General features: G+C 35.3%; 2 protein-coding genes across 2 annotated transcripts; both read right to left on the reverse strand.

Annotated features, from left to right (window-relative positions):
* Positions 1 to 1,372: 1,372 nt before the first annotated feature.
* On the reverse strand, positions 1,373 to 2,335 carry LOC306639696 (olfactory receptor 8J3-like; the record flags this gene model as incomplete). Its single annotated transcript, XM_079103474.1, has 1 exon — positions 1,373 to 2,335. One exon carries the CDS (start codon positions 2,333 to 2,335, stop codon positions 1,373 to 1,375), a length of 963 nt encoding a protein of 320 aa, XP_078959600.1.
* Positions 2,336 to 10,038: 7,703 nt separating this feature from the next.
* Positions 10,039 to 11,021, reverse strand: LOC306639697 (olfactory receptor 8J1-like; the record flags this gene model as incomplete). Its single annotated transcript, XM_079103475.1, has 1 exon — positions 10,039 to 11,021. Exon 1 carries the CDS (start codon positions 10,999 to 11,001, stop codon positions 10,039 to 10,041), a length of 963 nt encoding a protein of 320 aa, XP_078959601.1. The 5' UTR covers positions 11,002 to 11,021.
* Between the last annotated feature and the right edge of the window lie 853 nt (positions 11,022 to 11,874).

An 11,874-nucleotide genomic window follows, 5' to 3' on the forward strand; every position in this document is an offset into this window, starting at 1 on the left:
TGCAGGAGCCTCAATAGCATTAGTCACACACCAACTTTTCTTGTCATTCTTTTTAGATAATGTTCTAGAATAGACAAATGAATCTCCAAAGATAAACATAAGCAATTTTGCCCTAACATATGCAACTGCGGAATGTACCACAAAAAGACTTTAGGAAATTTTTAAGAGTGATAAAATACTCTGAATTAGGAACGGAAATAATATTTTTCAATGTTACCCATGAAAGTAAGTTATTACTGCGTTAATCATTTAGGTATGATCTATCAAAATGTATAAATGCATTCTACTGTCATGTACAACAAATTGGAACAAATTTTAAAAAATTCAAAAGCAATAGAATGGGTGGGGAGTGAAAGAAGAATGGCGGAACTTTAGATTACATAGAGGGAAATGAGAGGGAGGAGGGGTAAGGGTATGAAAAATGGTGGAGTGAGACAGACATCATTACCCTATGTGCATGTATGAGTACAGGAATGGTATGAATCTACATCATGCAAAACCATAGAAACGAAATGATGTACCCCATTTATGTACAATGAATCAAAATGCAGTCTGTAAAAAATAAAAAAATAAATAATTTAAAAAAACTTTTTAAATTGAGAAATATTCTTTTTATTTTGACTTGAAAACTCATTAAAAATGTATTGATTAAGTTGAATATATTTCATTTGCCATACTTGGATACACATGGTTTGGGAGCCATCAAGCACTGCTGCTCAAAAAAAAAGAAAAAAAAAAAATCCATCTAAAATGATACTAGGGTGTAACACATTTTGTTCTTTAGCTTGTGACCATATTATTCCACATTGCAAATGGAAACTTAACTGGTGGAACCCAGTGTTGTCACTGTTAAACAAAAAAGCATTCTTATTAGATACATGTTTCATTTAATAATATTCTGGGAAAGCTTAAGACATATATGTGTATTTATATGTATAAATATGTAGTATATATATGTATGTATTTTGCAAACAAAAGATGGAAATCTAATATAAAATAAAATGAAAGCGAATGTGGAACTAAAGAAGATAAATCAATTAATTCACAATGACACCTCACACAACAGATTTCTTTTGCTGCTTTTTCTCTAAGCAAGAGGACGAAAGACTTTGTAAGGAATAGATTGAATATGTCAACTTTAATACAACTCTGAATATATCCTAATTATAACATTTCTATGTCTCTGAGTCTAATTTGTCTTACAGCATTACATTGCTTTTCTTATATCATAATTATTATGACTAAATCCTTAGTCATAATACTTAAAAACTCCTGGATCCTAAATCCTCTTTTTTTTTTCTAGAAATACATTTAAGTTGTTAAGTCAATTACAAAACTAAGATTACTAAGATAATCACAGTCATCTCTTCACCTAAAATTTTAAAAATTGCTTTGACTTAAGGGAACAGCATAGATTCCCCATGAACCTCCTTAAGGCAGCCTTCACATCCTTGTTCCTCAGGCTGTAGATCATGGGGTTCAGCATGGGGATGACCAGGGTGTAAAACACAGATGCCATTTTATCAGTATCCAGGGAATGGCTGGATAGAGGCTGCAAATACATGAACAGCAGAGTCCCATAGAAAACTGTGACTGCCGTCATGTGCGAAGCACAGGTGGAAAAGGCTTTTTTCCTTCCCTCTGATGAACGCATCCTTAGAATAGACAAAACAATGTTGAAATAAGATACAAGAACTATAGTCATAGAAAAAAACATATTTGTTCCTGCAGATACAAAGACTATTGTTTCTGGAATGTGAGTATCAGAGCAGGACAGTGCCAACAGAGGGACACTATCACAGTAAAAATGATTGATGACATTGGAAGCACAGTAAGACACAGAGAACACACAAGACGAAACCACAACAGCTGTGGAAAAGCTATACAGGTAGGTGAGGGACACCAGCAGAAGGCAGATCCTCCGAGATACCACCACCATGTAGAGCAGGGGGTTGCAAATGGCCACATAGCAGTCATAGGCCATCACCGCCAGCATGAAAACCTCAGCTACGATGAAAACCAGGAATGCTCCCAGTTGGGTGGCACATTCATAGTATGAAGTGGTTTTCTTACTTACTAAGAAGTTGACCAGCACTTTAGGGGCAATGACGGTCGAGTTGCTAAAATTTATAATGGCCAGATGTCGGAGGAAAAAGTACATGGGGGTCTGAAGCCGAGAGTCAGCACTGGTGAGGGTGATGATGCCCAGGTTCCCCGTCACAGTCAGCCCATAGATGACCAGGAAAACACAGAAAAGAGGAATTTGCAGCTCTGGAAGATCGGAGACTCCCATGAGAATAAACTCAGTCAGCCGGGTGATATTTCCAGGAGCCATGAGGGTGGTGGAATTCATGTGTCTGCAGAAGTAAAGGGAAAGTAGTTACAGCTTTCAGGAATTTTTTTATAAGGTTGTCATTTTATGGCAAGTCCAATTCCTTGGGTGAGATTTCTTAAATTATGTGTTAAACTTGCTCATCTGTTAAAAATTTGTAACTATTTGGAGAGAGAATGTCCTGTAGATTATAAGGTGCTTCAGCATCACTGAACATTTTCAGGGTTTACTTCTTTGCCGTCTAATGAAGTTATCAGAATCCTTAACTTGGGAACATTGGAAGCCACGATTCATGTCATGTCTTTCGTACTGAGTGTGGGAGAGTCTGGAGGACCAAGTGACCAAGGATCCTTCACGATCTCTTGATTTGAGACTTCTGGCTTTTATTTTTTATTTTTATTTTTTTGTCCTTTCTCTAAAAATATCTGATTCCAGGTCCTATCCTTTCCCATTCTCTCTATTCTATTTTTCTATTACTTGAATTACATAAAAACTTCTTGCATATTCAACTATTTAAGCCTGTTAACTGTTTTCTTTTCATTTTTGATTTTATTAACTCAGAAAAAATATGGAGAGATATGACCTAAAACCTAAATTTTATATGACTGGCTTCCTTTTTCAGTCTTTTAAAAAAATTATAACAGTGAAAATTTAATCATTTTGTAACACCTTGACATTACGATTTACTGTATACTTCTTCCTACCTTTACCTTCTCATTATTCTTGTTTTCCTGTTCCAGAAACTTGTATAATTCCTTACATTCCTACCATTGTACTACTTTTATCATCTTTTTATTAGTATATTTAAAATATTGCTTTTATAATTTGAAAATATATATGCTCTTAATTTTAGTTAATCCCTCTAATTGGCCTTTTTGCACAATTTGACAGCAATCTTTATAGTGATGATAATGAAAATTTTTATTCTAACTACTTACTCTGATATTTGCAATGAATATATTTGCCGTGGAATATCATGGTATTTCCAATAATTAAATGTTTTCCTAGACTTGTTTATCTTAAGGATGATAACCTGCCCCAAATTAAACCAATTAGAGTCCCTTTATAGTTCCAATTGACAGTTGAGAAATGTAAAAGAATAAGACCTGTCATGAATTCTTACCTCAAATCTTGAAGTTAAGTTCATGAGAATCAAAGTCTGTATTTTGATCAATGTCTAAGCAGCAATGTGACATTTTCTCTCCCTCTAAAACATATGGAATAAAAAGGGGGAAAAGAGCAAATTTTTAAGCATTGAAATAAATAAAGTGATAAGACACAAAAAATCAGAAAAATAAAACCACAATGCACCCCAGCATTGCCGACTGTCTAAGTGTGTCTCTGACACCCACTGTCCCTCACTCACTAGGTTCTTTGTGTTGTTTTCTCATTTATTGACCAAATATTGAATGAATTTCTACTGTGTTCCAGACAACATTCAAGACTCAGATAATTATTTGCTCTTCACCTCATGAACTTGCCATACCAATTACAGGGAACAGACAAAAAAATTGTCAAATAAGTCAGGCCCCGTGTCACAGGTTTGTACCCAGCAGATTAAGAGGCTGAGGCAGAAGGATCATAAGTTCAAACCTGGACTCAGCAAGTTAGCAAGAGTGTGAGCAACCTAGTGAGACCCTGTCTCAAAATAGCAAGTGAAAACAGGGCTGGGGATATGGCTCAGTGGTTAAGTGCCCCTGTGTTCAATCACTGGAAAACCACCCCTGCCCAAGAAAAAAAGAAAGAAGGAAGGAAAATAATGATCAAAAAGTCAATTATTGAAAGAAGATAATTGTAGAGTGTAATAAGTGTAATGAGAAAATGCATAATGTCCTGGGTTTGATCTCCAGTCATGCAAAAAAATTAAAAAGATAACCTTGGACAATTTCATAAGAGATTAAGGAATGATCTTTCAAGGTAAACTTGGAATTGTAAAATAAGACCTAAACTATCAGAAGTAATCAGCTCTTCTGTGAAACACAGGAAGAATACTTTCAGGAATCCAGGCCATGGTGAATATGTACAATCCGGCTTTGGGGTAGAAAATAACTTACAGAACTTAGTTTCTTGGTGGTGGTGAGGAGGAGGATGTCAATGGAAGAGATTGTAACTGGATATAATAAGGAGAGGGGGATTAGTAGAATCTGGTAGTAGATTTTAATAGTACATTTTAAGATTTTAAGTGAATTGTACACACTGGAGAAATTTTATGATAGATGAACAAAGTGATCAGCTTTAAGTTTTAAGACTATTTCTCTGACTGTTATGAAGATAATGAACTGTAGTGATTTGAAAGCAAATGATGGAGCAGAAGTGAAATTCAAAGAAACAAAGAGTTAAGCAGCAGTTATGAGATTTTCCAGATGCTGACTGAGCCAAGAAGGAGAAGCAGGACCTAGAGATTAATAGTTGGAACAATTAGGGACAGAAACAAGGTACTCTTAGTATAAATTTTTCAAAGAATTATGTGGGAGATATATAAGCAAAAGACAGAGCTAGTCAGGAAGACATGCGTGAGATGATTTTGGCAATTGGGTCGATATTGATGATATTTTGAATACGAAACAAAGGAGTAATCAAAGTGATGCTTCCAATACAGTATTTTGAGGTGTTCATAAAATAGTCACAGTCATTTGGGCATATTAATATTTCTGTCTGGAGCACATTAGTGCAGTTAATTTCACAGGCATTTGAGAAACTTCAGTCTAAATCATGAAAGCGTATTTTTTTACTTCTATTTCAAAGTTTTTATTGAAATAGTTACCAAAAATTTTAACATGTTCCTTATTTAATCTGCCTCTTTTTCAACTGATGACAAATCCTCTCCCAAGTGCCACTGCTCAAGTGGAAGTCTTTTTTTGTTTGTTTGTTTAACTAAATAAAGTCGTTTTTTATATAATTGTACTAAAATATTAGCGGATTTATTTTCCTGACAGATACAAGGTTTATGTAAATATGTTACCTTATTGCATTGGTACTGTTTCTATGTACATTTTCTTTATGTCATCAGAATTTACTATTAATTTTCTTTAAGAAATTTGTTGTCTGTAGTTACGCTTTCAAAGAGGGGTTTAATTTTGACTTTGAGTAGCTATGCATCTACTTTTCTTAATGAGACATGATGCCAGCTTGAATTTGGAAACATGTATAAATGTCTCCTATCTGACACACTGTATTTCTGAAAAAAGTTAAAAAATCACAAACAAATTAGGGTAAGTACTATATTTTTTGATTTTAAGGAATTAACAGTATCTTCCAAAATCAAAGTGAAGTGAGTTATTTTGAGTCATGGTTTGGATGTCTTTAAGGTACTTAAAGAAAAATAAGATGAATAGTTTCTACCCACCTCTAATGGAGAATCTGCTTCAGGTTTGAGTCTCTGAACTGCAGCAATGAGAATCCATGTGCCCTATATACCTTGGACCCTACCTCTGAGGCACAGATGGCTCTGGGATCCACACATTTCCTGTTACATCCTCAGGGAAGATGCCAACTAGGATTGGTTCCTTAACAGAGTCCTCCTCCAGGAATTCTCCATAAACACTTCTGTATTATGTACCACAGACTGTCAATTCCATGACATTTCAGGGATACAGTGATTGAAGTGTGTCTGTCACATCTCATCTCCAGGTAGAAATTCATTATTTCACACATGGGATATATAAGAGCTAGGAACTAGTTGTCTATCCATCAAATCAGAATAATCTGTATCTATAAGGGACATGTTTATATGCCACCATCTCTGTTAGGTTTTTATCCCTTCTGCTTCAACAATATAATTGGAATTGAAAATATTTCCTGGAAAGTTATAAAGTGGATATTAAAAGAAGAATACTTCCTCTAAAAAGCAGTCCTAATTTAATAAAATTATTATTTTAGTCTCTCCTTTATGCTTGCGGTTCATGTGATAAAAGAAGAGTGGACAAATAATGAAACAGAGTGAAACAGCATTTAAGAGCAGAGTGATCTGTCGAAAATGACTAAGAATGACCTAATGTACAAATGATTCTTAAATATGTGCACTTCCTGCATATAATGTCTATAAAAATATATGAAAGACAATATGCATTGGGGAAATTGTCTTCTTTGTGGATTAATCTTATTTGACTGTACACACACACACACACACACACACACACTACACAGGCTTATCTCCTGTAGACTTTAATTTAAACTTACAAGTGGGGATATAAGGCATGAGAAGCTTTTAGTAAATGTACATTGCACAATAATGCATACTCTGTGAGGAAATAAGGAACAGGCACATTCACAGTAAATGCTCAGGGGTGGTTATCTGATGGTGGTGATTGGGATTGGATAAATAAATGAAAATACAAGGTGCATTAATTTTTGAGAGCTGCCATAACAAAATACCATACGATAAGTGAATTAAACAATGTAAATTTATTTTCATACAGTTAGGAGTCTCAACGGTCAAGATCCAGGTGTCTGCAGGCTTGATTTCCTTTATTTTTTTGGTACTCGGGAATGAATGCAGAGGTGCTTAACCACTGAGCCACATTCCCAGCACTTTTTAAATGTTTCATTTAGAGACAGGGTATCATTAAGTTGCTAGGGCCTTGCCAAGTTGCTGAGGCTGACTTTGAAAGATCCTCCTACCTCAGCCTCCTGAGCTGCTGGGATTACCAGCAAGAACTACCATGCCCAGCAGGTTAGATTTCTTGTCTACCACCCCTTTGGACTGCAAATATCTGCTTCCTCAGCTGTGTCCTGGCGTGGCTGCTCCTGGCCTATATTTGTGTCTGGTGCACCTCCCTCTTTCTACCCTAATCTCCTTTTCTCATAAAGGAACCAGTTGTATTGGAATAAGGTCTAGTTTAAGGAAATCATTTTAACTCAATTACCTCTAGAAAGACTGATTTCCAAATACCATTTTTTCTCAGTACTAGGAGTAAGTGTTATCATATATGAATTTGGGGGCAGACAAAATTCTACCTGTGAGTGGAGGAATTAAAAGTAAATTGAAATATCCAGCATGAGATGAAATGAGAAATGTAAATATTTTAAATTCATTATCTAAGGCTCCCAAACAAAACAAAACAACAACAGCAGCAACAACAAATACCAATCCAGAAATAAAGGACTTGGGGAGGTGTCTTCTACAACTCTGTTCTGAAGAAGTATTACAGGTTATTAAAAGACAGGTATAAAAATCTTCACAAGGTTATTATTTACTATGATAAAACATTGCAAACTAAATATATACTTTGAGATTTTATGTAGTAAATTGAGATATACATATAGTGTGTATTCTTTTAAAAGCATCATATTTTATTGAATGGTCATACTTTATATGGAGTATAAAATACTTAAACTCATAGAATCAGAGAGTGGAATGGTGGTCTCAAGTGCTTATCAACAAATAACCACTTGATGGGGGCAGGAGAGATTTTGACCATGGGTAAAAAGTTTCATTCGTGGAGGGTGAATAAGTTCTGGGGATCTAAGGTCCAGCAGGGTGATGCTAGGTAATGTTACTTGACTGTATATTTGAAATTATGTTAGCAGCGTAGACATTAATTGTTCTTGCTATGCCCACCAGAAAATTTACTAGTGAGCTGATAGAGATGTAAATGAGATAGACCAATGTAAACATCAAGTTTTACATTTCCAATATATAATATTTTAATTTGACAGTTATGACTCAAAAACAGGAAAAGTAAAGTGTCATATTTTATTGATCTCTCTTAAAACAATAATAATTCACATAAATGCATAGCATATGAAAATGTTATTTCTGTTCCTAATTCAGAGTATACATTTCCAAATGGCCTTTGTGGTACATTCCTCAGTTGTATATTCCAGATCCAAATTGCTTTATTTATCTTCAGATCAGTTCACCTGTTCTAGAGTATCATATAAAAGGAATATCAAGAAAAGTCTGTGTCTGGTTGTTGCTATTGAAGCCCATCCATGCTGCTGAATGCTTGGGCTTTACTTCATTCTGTTGTGGAGTAGTATGTCATTTACCAATGTGTCATAATTTGTCTTTTTATTCGTTGATAAGCACTTAAAATATTTTCCTTTTGCATGATTTTGACTACAATATCAGTAACATGAGTATATGTGCATTTATGTGTACACATTGTCATTCCCTGTAAGTAAAAATCCCCTAGGTGAAGTTAGCTGCACATTTAATTTTATTTAAACCTGTCTCCCTATTTGCCAAAAAAATTTATAACTGTTCATTCCAATCAGCAATGTGAGATAACTTCTGGAACCAGAGATAACAACTGATATTTATTTTATAAAAATAAACTGAGTATATTAACATTAAGGCAACTCTGAATGCATTCTCATTGCAAATTTTCTATGTCTTGGATTCTAATATGTCTTGTAGTATTATATTCTTTTTCTTATACCATAATGATTATCAATAAATATTTACTATCTATAATTAAGAAAAAAACCTCTTCAATATCAAAATCCTTAATGAGTAAAATGAATCCACTCAATGAATGTTAACATTCCAGTTTAGTTCTTTGACATTTGCCAAAATTTCTTCTTTTCTTTTTTCCAAATGCTTTTGTTCTTCTTATGGTCTTATATAGAAATGCTCCTGAAACTTTTTAAAATATGCCTTTATGGCCCATAGCTTATGATTCTGATTTGATAATTCTTAAATATAGCCTGGTCATCCTCCACACATTTAAGGTTGTCTATAACAGATTTAGGTGCATGCTTACTGATCAAGAAGTAACAGAGAGAACAACAAAACTTTACATTTTATTTTCATTTCTTGGTGCCAGGGATTGAACTGAGAGGCACTTAAGCACAGAGCCATACCCCCAGTTCATTTTACTTTTATTTTGAGGCAGGGTTTCACTAAGTTGCTGAGGCTGGCAGTGAACTTGTGATCCTCCTGCCTCAGCCTCCAGAGTCACTGGGATCACAGGCCAGTGCCACAGATCACAGAGCTGGCCTCATCAAAACTTTTACAAATACATATTTTTCCTCTAGTGATGTAAAACGTGCACATGAACATAACTAAATAAGTGTCCTGTAATATCACAGTAGATTTTTATTTCACGAATTAAAGTAGAATGATACCTAGGGTAAAGAAAAAGAAAAATCTTTGCAGAATAAAATTGGTGTGAAACTGTAAAATGGGGTTTACATTTAAAAAGACACATAAATAACATCATTTGGAAGCACAATACAATCTTAGCATGTAGTTCTGAATGCTAATCAAGAGCAGAATACAATATTCATTCAAGCAATATTCAGAAAGTGACAGGGAGTTTTAAATTTAATAATCAACTCCATTTTGGTTACTTAGCTATAAAAGTGAAATTAGTTATCTGAGATTACAGATTGTTAAAGCACAGCAATTCATTATGTCAACTATGCTCAGCCAAAGAAACAGCAACAAAGGTCAAAGAACAAAAATGATGCACTTCATTTCTCTTTTCCAAATGCTTTTGCTCATTCCAAATTTACTTAACTTTTAAAAACAGGTATCTGTCTGGACTCCTGTAAAAATTCCTTTCATATTGACCACTAACTCTCATAGGCGAAGTTATCAAACAACATGTGTTTTAGGTCACCCTCACAACTCAATGAACCTGTTTCTTTCTCCATTTAGTGCTCCTTACATCCTAGATCTTTTAATTTCCCGGGGAAACCTTAAAGTTTGTAACTCACATAAATTTTTCTTTGAAAAACTTAGCCATCTCTTTATTTACCTACAATTTTAAAAACTGCTGTGACTTAAGGGAACAACATAGATTCCCCATGAACCTCCTTAAGGCAGCCTTCACATCCTTGTTCCTCAGGCTATAGATCATGGGGTTCAGCATGGGGATGACCAGGGTGTAAAACACAGATGCCACTTTATCAGTATCCAGGGAATGGCTGGATCGAGGCTGCAAATACATGAACAGCAGAGTCCCATAGAAAACTGTGACTGCCGTCATGTGCGAAGCACAGGTGGAGAAGGCTTTTTTCCTTCCCTCTGATGAACGCATCCTTAGAATAGACAAAACAATGTTGAAATAAGATACGAGAACTATAGTCATAGAGAAGAACAAGTTTGTAGCTGATGATATAAACACTACAGTTTCTGGAAAATAAGTATCAGAGCAGGACAGTGCCAACAGAGGGACATTATCACAGTAAAAATGATTGATGACATTGGAAGCACAGTAAGACACAGAGAACACACAAGACGAAACCACAACAGCTGTGGAAAAGCTGTACAGGTAGGTGAGGGACACCAGCAGAAGGCAGATCCTGCGAGATACCACCACCATGTAGAGCAGGGGGTTGCAAATGGCCACATAGCGGTCATAGGCCATCACCGCCAGCATGAAGATCTCAGCTACGATGAAAACCAGGAATGCTCCCAGTTGGGTGGCACATTCATAGTAGGAGGTGGATCTCTTACTTACTAAGAAGTTGACCAGCATTTTAGGGGCAATGACGGTCGAGTTGCTAAAATTTATAATGGCCAGATGTCGGAGGAAAAAGTACATGGGGGTCTGAAGCCGAGAGTCAGCACTGGTGAGGGTGATGATGCCCAGGTTCCCTGTCACAGTCAGCCCATAGATGACCAGGAAAACACAGAAAAGAGGAATTTGCAGCTCTGGAAGATCGGAGACACCTATGAGAACAAATTCAGTGATCTGGGTGATATTTTCAGGAGCCATGTGGGAGTCAGAAAGGCGTCTGTTTGGGGTAGAAAACAAGCGGTTACAACATTAAAGATTATTTTCTATGACTACCCTTAAATGTGGGAGCCAGCCTTCCTTCAACCATGCGTTGATCTTGTTTAGTTACTTCCATTCAGGTTCTAGGTCCAGGAAGTAAACCTTTATACGTTGTTTTATCTATTCTAAGGTCTCTGGAGTCAGGGAAAGTAAGAATAATGAGTTAAAGAGGTAGTCTGGCCTCCTGTTATTGACTTATGAGGATTTGAAGTCTTGATTCTTAACTCATGTGTATATTGTGTGAGATAATGAATAGTTTTATCTTAAATAATCCAATGTTTCTCTGCAATTACTTGTTTTGAAACTTCTTTGTTTTCCTCAAGTATAGATGATTCTAGACACCCTGATGCTCCACTGTCTATATTCTGTCCTTTTATGGAACTTGTGCTGAATATATGTTGACGTGCATATTTTACCATTCCTTGTCTCTTAACCATTTTGTTCTTATTTTTTCATTTTATTAACTTAGACAAATACACATGGAGTTATGTTCTTAGCAACAGCTTTCAGACTGCAAATTCTCTTTCAGTCTTTCTAATATTTTATCAGTGAACACGGGATCATTCTTGTAATTCCTTGACATTATTCTTCACTAAATATTTCTTCCTACCCATTCACTCTCATTACTCTTTTCCATTTTGTTCCACATACTTATATAGTTCTTCACATTTTCCTTTCACTGTATATTTATTTTTATTGATTTATATTTTTGATGTGCTGAGAATTGAACCCAGTGCCTCATGCTTGTTAGATAAGCATCACTGAGTTACCACCCAATCACCTGTATTTTTATTTTTATCATAATTTTAATTA

This window comes from Sciurus vulgaris, assembly GCF_902686455.1.
Source record: "Sciurus vulgaris genome assembly, chromosome: 11".
Lineage (NCBI taxonomy): Eukaryota > Metazoa > Chordata > Mammalia > Rodentia > Sciuridae > Sciurus > Sciurus vulgaris.